The sequence below is a fragment of the Hevea brasiliensis genome, chromosome 16 (assembly GCF_030052815.1).
Source record: "Hevea brasiliensis isolate MT/VB/25A 57/8 chromosome 16, ASM3005281v1, whole genome shotgun sequence".
Taxonomy (NCBI): domain Eukaryota; kingdom Viridiplantae; phylum Streptophyta; class Magnoliopsida; order Malpighiales; family Euphorbiaceae; genus Hevea; species Hevea brasiliensis.
In genome coordinates, this window is record NC_079508.1 from 71,145,802 (window position 1) to 71,163,984 (window position 18,183).

The 18,183-nt window shown below is 36.2% G+C and overlaps 3 protein-coding genes across 8 annotated transcripts; 2 read left to right on the forward strand and 1 right to left on the reverse strand.

The window, feature by feature from the left end:
- Nucleotides 1-77: 77 nt before the first annotated feature.
- Nucleotides 78-4,802, reverse strand: LOC110643867 (glutamine-dependent NAD(+) synthetase). 6 transcript variants are annotated; one of them, XM_058137562.1, is made up of 15 exons: nt 4,685-4,802; nt 4,484-4,557; nt 4,201-4,430; nt 3,724-3,972; nt 3,411-3,637; nt 3,229-3,332; nt 2,903-3,034; nt 2,557-2,725; nt 1,934-2,069; nt 1,705-1,843; nt 1,363-1,539; nt 1,028-1,159; nt 789-884; nt 567-695; nt 78-479 (listed from the first exon to the last, which is right to left on the reverse strand). In XM_058137562.1, the coding sequence occupies exons 1-15, from the start codon at nt 4,797-4,799 to the stop codon at nt 312-314; spliced, it is 2,277 nt and encodes a 758-aa protein (XP_057993545.1). In that variant the 5' UTR covers nt 4,800-4,802; the 3' UTR covers nt 78-311. The 6 variants fall into 6 exon arrangements, with proteins under 6 accessions (XP_057993545.1, XP_057993544.1, XP_057993543.1 ...); XM_058137561.1 differs by having other exon boundaries at nt 3,745-4,029; XM_058137560.1 differs by having other exon boundaries at nt 3,724-4,029.
- A 425-nt stretch (nt 4,803-5,227) lies between these two features.
- LOC110643869 (ABC transporter F family member 3) lies at nt 5,228-13,041 on the forward strand. The gene is made up of 18 exons (XM_021796389.2): nt 5,228-5,624; nt 6,156-6,368; nt 7,658-7,847; nt 8,000-8,208; nt 8,321-8,479; nt 8,799-8,927; nt 9,013-9,114; nt 9,202-9,348; nt 9,878-9,940; nt 10,047-10,093; nt 10,211-10,270; nt 10,513-10,595; nt 10,779-10,873; nt 11,203-11,289; nt 11,500-11,587; nt 11,843-11,928; nt 12,547-12,609; nt 12,705-13,041. Exons 1-18 carry the CDS (start codon nt 5,421-5,423, stop codon nt 12,825-12,827), a joined length of 2,148 nt encoding a protein of 715 aa, XP_021652081.1. The 5' UTR covers nt 5,228-5,420; the 3' UTR covers nt 12,828-13,041.
- Nucleotides 13,042-13,659: 618 nt separating this feature from the next.
- On the forward strand, nt 13,660-14,346 carry LOC110643856 (uncharacterized). The gene has a single exon (XM_021796371.2). It carries the CDS (start codon nt 13,865-13,867, stop codon nt 14,114-14,116), a length of 252 nt encoding a protein of 83 aa, XP_021652063.2. The 5' UTR covers nt 13,660-13,864; the 3' UTR covers nt 14,117-14,346.
- The last annotated feature ends 3,837 nt before the right edge of the window (nt 14,347-18,183 follow it).

An 18,183-nucleotide genomic window follows, 5' to 3' on the forward strand; every position in this document is an offset into this window, starting at 1 on the left:
CGTGTCAACTGGGCATAAATTAATTTTCTATCAGTTTCTTCTCGTTCTTTTCTCATAGAATATTTCATTTTAAAGAATAAAAATAAAAATAAAAATTTCATAAAAAAGATCGAACAAATTACCAAATAAGATGTAACGCACTCGTGACATATTTGTTCCACAAACTTCTTGTAGTACATCAAGAAAGGAACTGTGGGTAACTGATTATGATTAATTTCCAAATAATTAGCTCAAATGCAAGCTTTAATTTTGTGCTAAAGGCTGGTTTTAGGATTGCCTTATTAGCCTGCTGCCACAAGCCACCCCTGCGATCAGCCTAAAGAAGCTCCAATGTTTTCCCGGTTACTTGATTCTGTAATGCCAACTTTTTCACCTTGCAAGTCCTGAACAATTTCATCAATCTTACGGAATTGATAGGACCATCTCGTATTGTAGAGAAACTGACGAATATCGCATCTGTTATCATCTGGTGAGTAACTCTGCGTGCAATTGGATTGATTATAAGTGCAAGTTAACAAAATAACAATAGTATACTCTCTGAAAATTGTTTCTTCACATTGAAATACCTGAGCATGATAAAAAGGTGTTAAGACGGTCATTTTGTGCCGGTTAATGGAATAGTACTTGAAGAATTTCTTCACTTTATTAGCCACCTCTAATGGTGTTAATGTGGATCCCCATTTGTGGCAGAGATTCTGTAACAACCAATGTACATTTATTAAGCATAGCAGAAGTTTTGAATGCCATAAGCCTTTCATTCATAAGTGACGATGAGCCACAAGGCACACCTCAAACATTGATACTGGACCACACCGGAAAATTGTTCTCCACTTTCCATAAACAGAAAGTTCCTCAGATGTCATTTCCCTTCCCCGATCATCAAGCTGTTTCATGCAAGATGAAGTATTATGCTTAAGCCTATTGACTTTTACCACTACTTGGATAAAAATAAAGTACGTTCCATATCCTATATGTATGGCAAATGAGCTATATGGATAATGCAAATCGCAACATTAATTTTACTGACAGTTGGGAGAGCTGCTTGAATTTCTGCCAAGGATGAGTAACCAAGATTGGTGGCAGCCCATCGCAGAAATGCATGAATATCCTGCTTATTGATGCTCCCAATTGGATTTATATCAGCTGAGCTACAACCATACTGCAAAAGAAATAAAAAGTAAACTCTGGCTAGAAACTAGTTGGGACAGATTAAAGATATACTGAACATATCCACATTAAAAAGTGAAGATCTAGCCTAGGGTAGAACATGATTAGGAGGATAAAAATCCCAGTTTAAAACAAGAATGGACTTGGATAAAAATGACGGAGAAATCAAATTTACTAAATTAGATAAATGGGTACCTTTGTTAGTTGACCACTCAATTCTTTGTCCACATTAGAGCTACTCAAAACAAGATGAAATCCTGACTTCTTGTGAACCCAAGGCAAGACTGAGGCTAACGTTAATGCTAGTACCATTCTTATTCGCGCTTGAATGTTCCGCAACCCTTGAATCTCAACATCAGAACCCCCATCTACCTGTGAAAAGGAAACCGGATTAACAAAATCACAACAAGAATGATGGTGTTTAATGTTTACTCTAATTCAATCAGTAATCATTGCGGATAGCGCATTGCTTAAACCTTCAAAGTCATCAGAGCACAGCAGAAAAAGCTTCTGATGCCAGAATAACTGCTTATTTACCTTATTGAGTGTTTGCTTGCCTGTAAGTGTTTGAATGACTGATAACAGTGCAGAAACAACAATTTCTATTGAAACATCAAGATGCCATGAACCAATCTCATCAGCCAGAACCTTCGCCCGTCCTTTGATAATTTTGGAACTACAAAAAATGGAACCCGTACTGTAATATCATATCAAAAATGTGAAAAAGTTCGTCAAGCAATTTTTCTATCAGCATATGCCTGCCTACCTGTTTTCGGACCCCATGAATACAGTGTAAAATATGCGCTTTGCAAATTCTTTGCTGTCTATAGGATATTGTCCATTGGTGTAACATCCAATTCGCATTGCATCAGCTTTGACTTGTTCATTTCCTTTTGATATCTCTGCAAGCTTAATCAATTATTAACAATCATAAGATTGCAAGGACAAATTTTCCAGGTTCCTAAGATGGGAAAGAGCCTTTCTATGTCTCTACTGCACGCAAATAAACTTTAAAATACCTAGCAGCCAAGATACTGTACCTGAAAACTCCTCTATATAACTCTACCAACCAGTCAAATCTAAGTCAATTTTTTGAATTGCATGATAGTCTCCAATTCCAACTTAGGACCCCCACCTGAGTGGGACCATAGAAACTGGATTTCCTTCTCCTTTCTTTTACTTGGCAGACAGCCATCATATGTCTGCCACTAGTGAAGAATAACATAATAACAAGCATCTGCTCCATCCCTCATACCAAAAGATGGATCATTTATAGCATAAAGAACCATATACCCCTAGATTAATGAAGTTGAGATTTAATTGGGAATGAAAAGGAAAAAGATGCAGTATTAGATTAGTAAAATAATGCGTGAACTTCATAGAGCTGACCTTTCACAACAAGCTGGCACATGCTACCAACAATAGCAGCGACAGAAGAACTGTCAGCTCCACCAGAAAGAGGAAGCAAAAATCCAGAAGCTCCACTTCTTCTTAAGTAGTCCCACAGCCAGCAAGCAGCGCCCAAGGATAGTTCCTCCTCAGAAGAGTAAAGATTGATCTACGAGTAATAATCATGGCCAATTTAGCAAACTTGGATAGTTGATTCATAAGTTCCAGAACAATTAATTTCCCATATGCCATGAGAATTTTGTTGGTATAGGGAAACAAATAAAAAAGAGAAAAGATAAATCAACTCTACTAAACAGCGCTAAACTAGTTGTGAACTGCAATAAACCTTAATAGGGCTAGAAATGGGCATTTGAAGGTTAAAAGGTTGACAGAGTTTGTATGGTACTGCTACAGACGATATTCTGGTTCTTCCATTTTCTTGTTGAAAAACACTTGTTGATCCCCTTCTAGCAGCAACCTGCCATCGAGCAAGACACTAGAGGACATAAACATGGAAGGTTTCGAAATGCTACAACCATATATGTTGATGTTTTATGATTTTTCAATTAAAACACAAATCTAAATATCCTCTTTCATTTCAAATCTAGATTTATCCAAATCCCAAGATCCATTGACGTAGTTACAAATTACAGATATCTAAGCATAGCGTACCGCATCCAAATCCACTTGGGCAAGCACAACCTCAACATCCTTCAAAGAAAACTGTGAGCCTAGGGACACCACTTCTCCATTTACAAGAACACAAGAGCATCCATCTGCAACAGAAAACTATTTGTAACAACATTTCAAAGAGTATGCTTAAACATATGCCCAGTGGCGGTGGCTCTGTGTACCGTAGTAAAAACGACCGCCATCACATCCTCGCTGATTGCTGTACATGTAAACACCTCCATGGCCACGAGTAAAACCTATCAAAGCGCGGAGACGGGTATTAAGCGCTTTTCCGATTTGGTGGTTGCTTCCACTTGCATTCATGAAAACTTCAACACCATTGAGTGCGAGATCATCATGAAAAGGCAAAGGGGTAAATAGCTCTTTGCAAACTTCTGCAGCAATAGCTCTAACAAGGAATAGAGAATACAAATATAACATTACCCATCTATATACCGCAAGCACATCAAATTAAAACAGATCACTGTTCCTCACGTGTCTAGAAATTGAATGTACCCATAACCAAAAGGTACTGATTTCTGTGATATAGCCGCTGTTATTTCATCTGGCAGCTGAAAATCCACTAGCTGATCTTTCTGTTGCCATGGCTTGAACCATCGGGGCTCCATGTAACCATTGCCATCTGCAGGCCTCATCTTTGGGCGTATCATTATAATTTTTCTGTTCATGCATAAAACTTGGCAATTGTAACGTTCTGATCCCTTGATAACTGGCATTCCTATGCTGCATAATATTCCATCCGTCCAATCATCAACAAGAATTTCTTTCAAGCAATCCCACCTACCATTTTTGCATAATTATCATAATTATCAGTTCAATCACCATAGATCATGAGTTCAAATGCTCATATATTTCACCAAAAGCAAAACACACATATAACAAATGACACTTCCACAACCTTGTAAATTCATGGGTTTTCTTGCAAAAAATAATAATATAGAAGAAACTTACGCGTGAGTGACAGTATCAAGTTCTAGGAAATGATCTTCACAGCCATAACCGGTGATTTCAAGCTCAGGACCGAGTCTAATAACTGCACCAGCTTCTTTAGCCTTAGATATTGACTCCTTTATGTTGTTCAAATTATAGTCAAAATCCATTGCCCACTGATTCAGATTACAGGTTGCTACTTTCAACAGCCTCATCTCTAAATCTTGAAAATGAACAAAAAAAACAATCAACTGATCATAATCTAACACATAAAATGAAACTAAATGCAAGATTAAACTCTTACTTTTAGGTAGTTCACAGCAAGTGACAGCAGCAAAGGAAGAAGAAGAGAGTCGCGCGTAACTAACCCCCAAATTTCTGGACAAAATGTCGAAATCCACATTAAACATGGATTAAGCAGCACTAGCTACAATTCGACAAAAAAAAAAAAATAAAAAATAAAAAATAGCACTAGCCACTAGTACTTATTGTTGTTAACACTGACCAATGCGAAACAGCTCATCTTTTAAGCGAGAAGGAGTTCTGACCAAATAATTTACACCTTGCTTTAAGATCTGTGTTGGCCTGGTGTGCATGGGAAAGGAAAATGAGTCGGACATGTCATAAATTTATTCATTTTTAAATAAAAATTTATAAATTAAATGTGTATACACACCCTAGATTTTTTTATTATAGAATAATTAAGTTAGGAGATGCCCTGTGATGTGATGTCTTTTTTTTTTTTTAGTATATATTATCAACGGCATCTTTAAATCAATTTTTATGTGAGCGATTCTAAAAGTTCAGTATTTTATATTAACTTAATATATTTAAAATAAAAAATTATAAAGCGTTTTCGATTAAACCAAATGTAAGGTTGGAAGGCCTGAATTTGATTCCCAAGCAAATGGCCGAGCCGAAGAATGCCATGCGGCCCATCTCTCAACACACAGTCTAAAGCCCAACTTTTCAAAACAAAATGGCTCGCAGCATTAGATCAGCCTCTGTTTCTCTAGGCTTCTTTTATTTCAGAAGGCCGGTGGGTCTTGTGAGTCTTATCGTATACCCAGGTTTATCAGACACTCCTTGTCTCTGTTATACGACGCCGTGCACTCATTGAGCGGAGGAGCTCTGTACCTCTTTGTCTCTCAATTGAGCTCTTCCTGTATTTGTAACCTTACCTGCTTTCCGTCTTTGCAAAACCTAAGTACCATTTTCTTCTTTGATTCGAGTATTCGGCCATGACTGAAGTGGCCAGCTCAGCGGTGCACGAGGTGCTCGGCCGCCGAGTCCAGGATGTGGATCAGCCAATCATCGATTACATCATCAACGTCCTCGCCGATGATGATTTCGATTTCGGCGAGGAAGGTGAGGGTGCCTTTGAAGCTATAGGTGAACTCCTCGTTGGTGCCGGCTGCGTCTCCGACTTCTCTGAATGCCGTTTGGTAAAGAGCTTTCAATTATTGCTTGCTTGCGTTTTGTTTGGTTTTGCTACTCAATTTCCTTTTATTCTAGAAGCAGCGATTTCAGCTACTGTACGATTGATTTCATTAGTCTTTTAATTGGCGGATAGCCGCCAGGTTATGTAGAGAAAGCTAAGATATTCCAAATTGTGTACTTCGTGTTGGTTAGCTTATTAGAGATCTAGCTGCTGTGTCTTTGGCCTTAGCTAAGCTAAATAACGAAGTATTATCTCTTTCTTTATTTGGTGGCTGAGAAGATGTGGAGAAATGAAAACCGTTGGGACTGGGGAGTAAAACTTTAGATAGTAATAGGAATTCCGTGCTTCATTTGCTTCTTATTGTAGGAATTGGGTATCAAACCTTTATTAAGCTATACAGTTGTCGATAAGCACATTTCAATATAGGCCTTTGTTTTTTTTTTTTATAGATGTGGATACACAAATTTAATTTATGTGGTGACTGCCCGGTTTATTCTTCATCTCCCCTTTTCATCGTTTTTGGAATTTATGATAGGTTTGTTGTAAGCTATCTGAAAAATTTGGAAAGCATGGGTTAGTAAAAGCAAAACCAACTGTACGGAGCCTTACGACGCCCCTAAGAATGAATGATGGAATGGATGAGGAGGTTCCAGTGAAGAAGCCTGAGGTTATGGATGGTCCTGTTCTGTCTGAGCGTGACCGTGCAAAGCTAGAGAGGAGAAAGAGAAAGGAGGAGCGGCAAAGAGAGGTAAAAATTGGGCCTTATCCTGTAATTGTGCTACTTCAATAGCGAGCAAGTCAGTGGCACATGACCATGCTCATCTTTTATTTTAGTATTTTTAAGTGCTGCTTCCAAACTTATGCTTCACATAATTTGGTTTTGTTTTATTTTAACTTTTGGGAACTTGGTTTTAAATCGCGGTCGCAGTCGCAGTCGCAGGTAACGGAAATGGGCCTATAACGGCTGTAACGTAACGATAACTGCTTGGCGCTACGCAAATTTTTTTGAAAAATTTACAAAATTCATAAAATGAGTAGATATTGTTAGAAATAAATAAAATTAAGGTATACAATTATATACTAAGCATTTATATATCAAATAAAGACGTTATTATCTATCATATTTGGACGTCATTAACTAATTTAGACCTGAAATAATTATATAAATTGTAAATAACTAACTTTATTACCACCAAAATGAATGTTTAGGAGGTTCTTGATAGTCTTGACTTTGATCCTCACTTTGTTGATATTGACTCAATTTATAATATTGTGATGGATTGAAACTAAATAAGGAATTAACGGGTTGTGGAAAGTATGATTGCTCTGAATATATAGGAGGGGGGTAATTATATGGATATGGATTTGAGTGTGCTTGTCCATGTCCATATCCATATCCATAATCACTAGTAGACGTAGATGATGAGCCTCCATGTATTATATTTCCACCATGACTATACCCATAGCTAGATTCAGAATCAAAAGAACACTCTCTATGTTGAACACCTTTGCCCTTTGATGACGTTAATTCAGCACCCCCAAAACCCCATGATCTACGATGTCGATATGTCTATGGCCATTCTGGAAATGGAGCTTCGCCACCAGGCACTCCACCACCTTCGCCACCACCTCCACCACCTTCTTGTAATTGTGAAGTTTGAACTAAATTATCATTCTGAATTATTCTCTGCTATTTTGGACTGAAATTAGATGGTTTTTGAATTGTTTTGGACTGATAAAATCATGTGATTTCTGTCCCCCACCAGTCCACAAATTCTGCCACATTGGTAACGGCCGTTACCGTTATTTAAAGGCCGTTACCATAATGGTAACAACCATTATTCTGCAAATTAAAATAGGCCCGTAAATAACAGCCTAAAGGGTAACGGCCTCCTTTAAAACCTGTAAATAACGTTACGTTATTTGATTCCATGTTTGGGAATGTCTACTGATTATGTATAATATATGATCTTGATTCTTGAATGTTTACTTTGGTTTTCACAATTTGTTTCCATTTAATTTTTTCTAATTCAACAGGCACAATATCAAATGCATCTAGCAGAAATGGAAGCAGTTAGAGCTGGCATGCCAGTTGTATGTGTGAATCATGATATTGGTAGTGGACCAACCGTCAAGGATATTCATATGGAGAACTTCAGTATCTCAGTGGGTGGCCGTGATCTCATTGTTGATGGTTCAGTCACACTTTCTTTTGGAAGGCATTATGGTTTGTTTTCTTGCATTTCCCACATAAAATATCTTGCATTAGTGTCAAGACATTAAAGAAAATAAGAAGGAATATAATATCTGTTAAATAGGGTTTCTCATAATTGTTATTTAGTTGATAATATTTTATACTTTCTTGTATTTTGCTTGCAGGCCTTGTTGGAAGAAATGGTACTGGGAAAACAACTTTCCTCAGGCACATGGCTATGCATGCTATTGATGGTATTCCTGCAAACTGCCAAATCTTACATGTTGAGCAAGAAGTGGTTGGTGATGATACATCAGCCTTGCAATGTGTTCTGAACACTGATATTGAGAGAACCCAGCTTTTGCAAGAAGAAGCTCGTCTACTTGCACAACAGGTGACATTGTATCTTTTGTTGCGGAGGAATCTATGGTCACAATTTATTTATTTGTTGTGCTTGATGTGATCAGTCCTTTTAATCTTGCTGACATATTGATGATTTCCTGAAGAGAGAATTGGAATTTGAGGGAGAAAATGGAGATCTCAAAGGGGATCACAATGGGGCAATTGACAAAGATGGTATTGCACCAAGGCTTGAGGAAATATACAAAAGGCTTGAGTTTATTGACGCATACTCTGCAGAAGCACGTGCTGCTTCCATTCTTGCGGTCAGTTCTCTGCTCTTTTTTTTTTTTTTTTTTTTTTTTTTTTTTCTGGCGGTTGTGGTGCTCAGTTGACTTAGACCTCTAACTAATACTGGAATGCTTGGATCTAAAAGAATAGTAGAAACAATAGTCTAAAAAAGACTTTGGATAGCTGATAATGAAAATAAGGGAAATTTTAGGATTATCTGATTTTTTTTTTTTTAAGTGACATTATGGATCATTTGGCAAAAAAAGATACTACTGTACAAAAAGCCTGTAATTGTCTGGTTTGAACAGTTAACCTCATCTTTATATATTCTCACCATTTCTTGAATATTTGCAGGGCCTCAGTTTCTCTCCAGAAATGCAGAAAAAGGCAACCAAAACTTTTTCTGGAGGATGGCGAATGAGAATAGCTCTTGCTCGTGCCCTTTTTATAGAGCCTGATTTATTGCTACTCGATGAACCTACAGTGCGGCATATATTTATGTGCTATTTGAGATATTTGTTCTATTTATAATGACTTGGTTTATAATTTTGTTATCTTTTTTCTGCAGAACCATCTTGATCTTCATGCTGTCCTATGGCTGGAATCTTACCTGATGAAGTGGCCAAAAACATTTATAGTTGTTTCTCATGCTAGAGAATTCTTGAACACGGTAACATTCATACTGCTTATTTAGTATTAATGGATTGTCATGATAACCTTTGCCTTCTCTTTCTATAACTTTGGTTTGGTTTCTCAGGTCGTCACAGACATTCTCCATCTACATGCGCAAAAGTTGAGTGCTTACAAAGGTAATTATGATACATTTGAGAAGACACGGGAGGAACAAATTAAGAACCAACAGAAAGCATTTGAAGCAAATGAACGATCAAGAGCCCATATGCAGGTCTTTGTGTCAAGCCAGCAAAAGAAGCAATATATTTCATTTGTTGTTTATGGTTTCACTTTTCTTTTCTGTGTGCCTTTTCATGTTACTTTGTATTTGTATGGCAATAAAGTATTGAGGAATAAAAGAAGTTTGACAGCATTTGTTGTTGAACGCATGTAATCATATTTACTTTCATCAAGTGCATTTTCCATAAATTGTTTCTGCATAAAGCTTTACATGATGCTTTCTCCCTTTTCTCCATTTTCCATACCTGTATGTGGGCATTCATTAGGTCCATTCACTGACTCCTCAGTTATCAGGTCCTAAAAACTAAGAGTGCTGTGAATGTCAGACTCATGATATCATATCTACATTATACTGATAATCTACTGTCTTATGATCTCCCCGACATAACCTTCGCTTTTTTTTTTTTGGTTGCTTTCCCTATACTTAATGCTCTTTTGAAATTGGCATTCAATATTATTTCAGGATTTCTGAATTATAAATCTTGTGTTTAACAAGCAAATGTTATTTTTTCTTCCTGCAGTCCTTTATTGACAAATTTCGTTATAATGCAAAGAGGGCATCTCTTGTCCAGTCACGAATCAAGGTGCTTAATGTATTATGGCAGATGATCTTAAATTGAATATTGTAAACCTTTTACTGCTTCATTTGCTTGATATACCTGTGTTCATTCTTTCCCTGGACTTAAACAGGCATTGGAGCGAATGGGTCATGTAGATGAAATTGTTAATGACCCAGAGTATGTATTGCTCTCCTTTATCACTCTGGTCAACTCATACGGGTTTTAGATTTGACATAATTTTTCTTTTTATTTACCCTCTCTCTACTTAGTTGTTTATTTTTTTTCGTTGCACAGCTACAAATTTGAGTTTCCTACTCCAGATGATAGACCAGGTCCCCCTATAATAAGTTTCAGGTTAGATTTGCAACTTGTGGAATTTTTATGGTAAAGATGGAGTGCGGTGCCTTGCTTACAATTTGTTTTTTTATCACTGCAAACTTGAAATCCTATGCTTCATGTTTCATTTATATAAAGTAATGGCCTTAGTAAATTATTTCAGTTGATTCAAAATTTAGAAATGTTACTTTTATTTCTACTTACTAGTACTGTGTTTGACTAGGATCAAGAGCTCACATTTACTGTGATTGTGATTACAGTGATGCATCATTTGGTTATCCAGGGGGGCCCATGTTATTTAAGAACTTGAATTTTGGGATAGATCTGGACAGCCGCATTGCAAGTAAGCATGTTTTTCAAGATAGAATATTCCTTTTTCCAGCCTGTTCAGTGTTCATATATGTATTAATGTCTACCATATAAGAATTAGAGCAATCTACCATATAAGAATTTGGGCAATTAATCTATTAACTTATATTAGGCATATTTGCAATAATCTGACAGGTTCTTTTCCTCATTTATGTAGTGGTTGGGCCAAATGGCATTGGGAAATCAACGATCCTTAAATTAATAGCTGGAGAACTACAACCAAGCTCTGGCACCATCTTTCGTTCTGCTAAGGTGTCTTGCTTTTTTCTTATGATTCCACTTTTTGCATACCAATTTATAATTAATTATAAAACCTCCATCATACATCTATAAGTGTTTGTTGTTCTACCAGATAACGTCTCAACTGTAAAATTTGTCTCTTTCCAAGGGGGGAAATTGAAAACAGAAAAGCAGCCTGTTTACACTGTTTGGTGCTGGTCGAATGGAGATTTTCAAAATTTTTCTTTGTTTAACCATTTTCTCTATTAAAATTGTGTTATGCTAGTTATTGTGCTATTGATGACTTAAAGTCTGCTTTCTATATATGAATCTGATGGATACTTGTATTGTCCTGTTTGAAGGTTCGAATTGCCGTGTTTAGTCAGCACCATGTTGATGGACTTGACCTGTCTTCCAATCCTCTTTTATATATGATGCGCTGCTTCCCAGTGAGCTCTTGCTTTGACCAATTACATTTTTATTATGATTTTCCTCTGAACATTTATTTCCTAAATTTTTCTTTCAATCCATGGTTTAATGATGATATTGAGAGGAGTTCTTTGAGCTTTTGATAGAATTATAGTATTCATGTATTTGGACGTCTTTTTTGTTTGTTTTCTGCTTTGCAAGCCATTTTATTTGAAGATTCCTTCTTGTAGGGGGTGCCTGAACAAAAGCTTCGTGCTCACTTGGGTTCTTTTGGGGTAACTGGAAATCTGGCACTTCAACCAATGTACACACTATCTGGTACATTTATCATCTCATTGTCCTTCATTATTTATATTGTAGACTGAAGATCAAATTTATCCTCTTGAATTTTGAAGAAGCTTTCCTTATTGGCTGTGTGATTTGAGTTAAAGGCTTACCATGATGAATATGCAAATCACATGCTATTTGAGTGCTATGATAGAGCCAATCTCAGTTATGACTTCTAATAGCTCTTGCATGAAGCTTTTCTCAGATACACTGTTTGTATGTGTTTGTAATTGCTCTATACATTAGGTGGTCAGAAAAGCAGGGTTGCATTTGCAAAGATAACTTTCAGGAAACCACATATAATATTGTTGGATGAGCCATCCAACCATCTTGTAAGTCATTTTCTCCTCTTCCTTTCTCAATTTTTTTTTTTTTTCACTAGATGTTGTTGGGATTTTGGAACCTTTGCAATGAGCTTTTGCAGGGGAAAGACTGCTAAGGTTCCCAAATTTGCTGTTCTGAAATTATTTAGTTTTCATTTTATTATTTGATGAGCATTTTTTTTTTTTTAATTTGATGGGATGAATCTCAAGGAAGAGCACGTTTTATTTAATGCAAATTGCATTATTCTGCGACTTTCAATAATTATACTAGAGAAAAAAGGTTATGAAACATGGCATATAATCATGCTTGGAGAACATTTGAGCGTGAGCTTTACCAAATTATATATTTGTTTAGTGAAGCTTTCTTTTGATAGAGAGTTAGAAATTTTGCATATGGTTTTTGTAGGGATAAATACAACTGTTAACATATTGGCTTGCGCATTGCAAATGCTTATTTAGCAAAATCCCACATTGTCGATGTTAAACCTCATAGAGCAGACATATTCCTGTGTTTTTAGTTGATACAATTGCAGCCTTTGAAGCAACCTTTTTCTGGAATGCTGCATCAATACGACATTGATAACATTTTCTACTGCTTTTGACATGCTTATACATGTTAAAATGTAGGATTTGGACGCAGTGGAGGCACTAATCCAAGGCCTTGTCTTGTTCCAAGGAGGGATTCTCATGGTATTGTGCCTGTTGTCCTGATGGTTTTCATTTTCTGATTCAGTTTCTCAAAATAAATGATCAAATCAAGCAATTGTTATCATTCTTGCTTGCAGGTTAGTCACGATGAGCATCTAATATCTGGAAGCGTAGAGGAGCTATGGGTGGTTTCACAAGGAAGAGTGACACCTTTCCATGGAACTTTCCAGGATTACAAGAAGATACTCCAGTCATCTTAAAACACATTTTGTTGACTTCATAGCTATTCCTGCTGCAGTTGGCAAGGAGCAACATAGAGATTGATTGCTGCTGCAAATTACATAAGATGATACAAGTACCTGCAACGGAACGGTTTTGAATTTGTGTTTATCGTCATAATTGGGAGTGGGTTAATTTTTTCATGCGAGAATGAGCTTCAATAGAGTCATTTTGCAAATGTTTTTAGCAACACAATATGATTGTGGTTTTTCTTTTTAAAAAAAAGAAAACAAAAAAGAAAAAAACTAAATTTCAACTCAAAAGGTTTCTTAAGCTTGCTTTTTACTGCAGTATATCGCAAATGATTAGAAATTTAATACCATCTCCAAATCAGAAATGTCTGGAAGATTCGGTCGGTGTGGAAGCAGATTATTATTATTATTATTTTTTCTGATCGGGATTCGATTATTAAAAAAATTATATTAAATTAACGTAAAAGTAGAAATATTTTTATAATAGAAATAATATATATATATATATATATATATATATATATATAATTCCTTTATAAAATAATGTAATAAAATATGATTATAAATTAATAATATGTTTATTACAAGTATTATAGCTGTATAACTTATTTTTTCGTGAAGTGTTATATTTTTTTGTTAATAATAAATATAGATGAATAGAATAAAATCATAACATATAGCTAAGATTACAAAGTAAAAAAAAAAATATAATAAGAAAACAAAGTAATAGTAAAAAGCAATCGATAAACTCTTAAAAAGAATAAAATAACCATAAAAAATAGTAATAGGTGAAGTATTTAATTTTATTAATCGTAATTACGGAGGAGATCAATGCATTAAGACAAAATAAATAAAAATAAAATAAAAATGAAACCATATTTCTTTCTGCTTACAACCTACCCCTCTCTCCCTCTTGATTGTGCATGTCGGATCCCTATCATCCGCGCACTTCATACAATTAGGGTTCAATCTTTCTAAATTCTTTTCCCAACAACGAACTTCATTCCATTATTGAAATTATCAGCCCTTCACTGAGATCATAAACAATGGAAAACGACAACAACGCCACCACAAACACCACCGGCATCGTATCCATGGAGAACCTCAATCAGGTTGCCAACTGGGTTAGCGCCACCGTGATCTCCGCCTTCTTCTCGTCCCTCGAGCGTTTTTCTTGCGTTAATGTTGCTACCACCGACCCCGACGACGATGATAATGAAGATGATGCCAAGGACAGTCCTCTCGCTCTCACCACCAACCCCCATCAACGCGACGATGTCTCTGACCTCCCAGTTTGATTATCCAATCAAAAATTCCCCTCGCTATTTGTGGTATCGCTTCCCTGCTTATCCCCTCTCAAAAACCCCAAGGCCCCCAAGTTTCAACATTTGTGTTTTGTTTGTGGATTTTCTGGGTTTTATTAATACAAATCGTTATACCGTGATTATTGTTATAATGATTGTTACCCTTATGAAGTTTGAATTCGTTTCTGTCATGTGAGGCTCATTGCTTAATTGAGCTTCTTCTACATTGGTGTGTTTCGATGATTTAGTTTTCTTTTTACTATATATAAACGTGCCTATTCTAGAGTTAAATATTTTGACGATAATTGTCTCTCTGTCCTTCTCGAGATGATAGGCAAGTAAGAGCTGGTTACTATGAATTATTAGCGAAACTAAACTGAATTTCATTTGAATTTGCCATCCAGTTGCGGAATTATTTACCATCTAGTTCCTGTTGTGACCTGCTGATGCTTGAAATGAAAGGGCACAAAAGCCTTGTGAAATCGGTCACATGAAGTGTCACAATATCAAACTGGAAAGAGTCATGTGAGTATGTGTGTTCGTGTGTGTGTGTGTGTGTGTGTGTGTGTGTGTGAGTACGTGTATGCTTGGTTTCATGGACATATGACATTAGTAGTGACACAGAGCATTGGAAAGCAGTAACACGTTGAGTATCCAAATAAATAATTATTTGATTGATTATAGATTAATAGAAATGAGAAAAGAAATGTATCTCAGCTAGCGTGTTATCACAAGATATGCAACAGTGATTTTCCTTTGGCAAATTGTGCTGTGAACTCCCATTTCAGGAGTCATCGCTGAAAGTTTGTTTGAACAAACTCCTTCCTTGCATGATGAATTTTTTGGGCAGTGTTATCTTGGGTGATAGCCTGACCTCTGTGGTTATGAATCTAAAGGTCCTGGATCGTCCTACCAATGGAGCAATTATTGCTAAGAAATGTTTTGGGTTTGATTTCATCCTGAATAGGATAGGGGATGATAGAAATTTTTATGTCCACTCAGGCAGTTAGGCTACTATCTCACTTGACCCCTTTTTTTTTGGTGAAATAATCTCACTTTACACCTTTGTTTCCTTATTTCTTGAATCCACTTCCTTCTCTTTTTTCAGATTGTCTGCATTAGTTTATCAGAAGTAGCATCTACACTGTATGTGGGAATTATTCTGTCATATTGGTGCAGCATTACCCGTGCCCAAAGAAATGACATACCGAGAAAATTTATATACTTTATAGCAAAAAAACAAAAAAAAAAAAAGTAGAATTATGTTGCCAGTATCATTCGACAGCTTAAAGGACTATACCATGGACTTCCTTTATGATCTTACTGCCTCTGCTCCGCCTCTACATGCATTTATCAATTTCTTCTTTGTCCCCATTGTATGCACACTAGGTTCCTACTTCCTAGTATAACTAAACAAAAGTGCTACATAGCTATTCTTGAGCAAGACGGAAGTCCGGTGAATGTTCAACTTACCAGCATTACTTATCTTCATGCTCCTTCCAGCAAAGCAGCATAGTGATGCACCGTCTGATTATGTAGAGCCTTGCTTTCGTCCCTTTCAAACCCTTCTTCTTTGTCTGAATTTTGGTTTGCCTCTTGGGGGATGTAATAGCTTTCTTGCTTTTGGAAGTCGACAATTCCATGGAGTTGACTCTTTTTCAGGTGTTTCTTTCCGTTTTCTGTCACAGCCTCTTTTGCGCTTGTTTCAGTCTTTATAAAGACTTTCTTTTTTTTGTTTCCATGGGAATCTTCTGTAGCAGTTACTAGAGTTTATTTCGGTTTTATTTTGGAATTAGTAAAGAATTGGTGAAAATAGAATGGCTGAGTTACTGACGCTACTAAGCTTTTGCAGTCAACCAGGGAGCTGGTTTTCTGTCATCTGCTTCCCTGGTTAGCATCCAGATTTTCGGGGTAATTGTCTTCTGTATTACCCGAACCAGTATTCTGCTTCCAAGATTTATTGCCTAAAAGACAAATGAATTAGTAGGCCTTCTATACATATCCGGCAAGTATTGTCTGTATGAAGCTTATCTCAATACCTTAGTCATTCAAAATTTTTGATGGTTGCTGCACAAGTACCTTAGCCGAGTTAGGCCTAACCCTTTCCATGTCATGAAAAAGGCAAGACCTGTCGTTTTGACCTAGTATAATGATTTTCTTTTCAGGTTAAGTGTTTTTTTTACTAGTTACACTTGAAAGATTTTTGTTTCTTTGTCCAGAGAATTTATGTGGTCAACTTAAGTTTTGGACGCTTAAACTGCTCGACAATTTAGTTTTCTATAATTGATATTATTGACTCTGCAAGTATGAGAGGTATAACAAAAAAATCTCGTTTAAAGTATTTGGTGGTGGTGATTCCTAAGACTCAGTGGTGTTCTTAGGGGATTATTTTTCCAATGTTTTTCATTCATAATGAGTTGTATAGCACAATTATTGCCTGAACCTTGCACAGAGCAGTATTACCAACTCATGAGCCTAAACTCTCATTTGGTTGATTTATTATTAGGCAGAAAACTGTGAGAAATAGGGGTTACAATGATGTCTTCAAGCAGGGAAGCAAGCACAGTATTTTTCTTTCTACCTATGCCTTAGTAAGTTAAATGTGACAAATTAAATACTAACAAGAAAATAGCTAGACGTTGGCGGGCATCCTGATGGAGAGTGATGGCGGCTCTAGAATTGGGTTTAGTAATATGCGAGAAAACAAAAAGGTATGTTGCTGGGTGAGGGGACGCTATGCTGATTTCCAGGGAGAGCTGGTTGCTGAGAAACACTTCTTGAAGTTTGAGAGAATGAATTCCCTCTACAACTTATGCCTTTCTATGTTGCTGAATTTCTTTCAAAATGGGGGGAAAAAAATAAAATTTTGTCCAATTTGAGAAGCATATGTATTATAAGGCTAAACTTGATTTTTAAGAGGCATCTTTCTTTCCTGGACAGGGTTGTATCAGTGAATGTGAATAGAGAAATTAAAAGATTTCATGCCTAGAATATAATAGTAGTATAGCATTAAACTAGGACAGGTATGAGGACAAACAAGGGTGTGGTGGTTGAATGATGTGATCAGAGTAGTTGTACAGTTTGCACAAATACATACTATTAATTATACAAATATGGCTTCTTGTAATTAATCTCCATAACTACCCCAATAGTTAACCTGTTATTGATGCCTTTTTTTTTGTCAGTTGGGATCATCATGTGGTAGTCATGTGATTATCACTTGAGACTCTCCTCCTTGGACTTGGAGCTCACATGGCTGTAAGCCTGGACAGGTTTGGGTTTAATGCGAAATCAGATGGATTTAATTTAAAATCAATTTAAATTATTTTGAATCCAATCAAAATTGAATAATTCAGTTTGATTTTGAATTAAATTATATTTTAAAATTAAAAAAAATTAATCATTAATTTATTAAAATTTAAATAAATTTAAATCAAAATAGAACTAATGGCACTTTCCATTGCCCTTTAATCAATAAATTAAAATAATTGATTTTAGCCCAAAATTGATCAAGCCAAATAGGCAACCAGACCCTCGTGGCTCAGTCTGACAGGTAAACTAAATAAATAAATAAGTTAAAAAAGAAAAAGGACAGTGCATGGGCTGCGAATTGGGCCTCTTCGCCCATATATATATATATATATATATATATATCCTTAACAAATGAGCTCATTTGGGGTGGGACAGGAAATTTGGGGTTAGGGTTGGAGAATTTTCTCTTTCGAAATTGAATATTTAATAAATGGCTCCGGTGATGATTACGGCGACATGCCATCTGTTGTTCCAATTTCTGAAGCTTACGCAGCATGAGCTGAATATAATTCTCTGAGGAGCTTCATTTTCTGACCCTTCCTCATCTCTCTCTCTCTCTCTCTCTCTCTCTCTCTCTGTCGATTCCTGGGTTTGGCTTTCACGTATAATCAAGATTCAATAATACATGTTGTCATCTTGGATTGTTTGAAACATTAAACGCTGGTTTATGGTTGATTCTTTCATCTGTCTTCTCATCGTTTCTCAGAGAAAATGCTTTTTATGTTTCGTTTCGTGATAGCGTCATCTAC

Bases quoted from the DNA above. Each gene is read 5' to 3' on its own strand.
- LOC110643867 (XM_058137560.1), bottom strand. From the start codon at position 4,799: ATGTCCGACTCATTTTCCTTTCCCATGCACACCAGGCCAACACAGATC. The intron at 3,333-3,410 runs GTACACAGAGCC...TTTCTGTTGCAG, and splicing joins TGGCGGTCGTTTTTACTACG to ATGGATGCTCTTGTGTTCTT. The intron at 1,540-1,704 runs GTAAATAAGCAG...TCCTTTTCACAG, and splicing joins GCAAGCAAACACTCAATAAG to GTAGATGGGGGTTCTGATGT.
- LOC110643869 (XM_021796389.2), top strand. From the start codon at position 5,421: ATGACTGAAGTGGCCAGCTCAGCGGTGCACGAGGTGCTCGGCCGCCGA. The intron at 6,369-7,657 runs GTAAAAATTGGG...CTAATTCAACAG, and splicing joins AGGAGGAGCGGCAAAGAGAG to GCACAATATCAAATGCATCT. The intron at 10,596-10,778 runs GTAAGCATGTTT...TCATTTATGTAG, and splicing joins TCTGGACAGCCGCATTGCAA to TGGTTGGGCCAAATGGCATT.
- LOC110643856 (XM_021796371.2), top strand. From the start codon at position 13,865: ATGGAAAACGACAACAACGCCACCACAAACACCACCGGCATCGTATCC.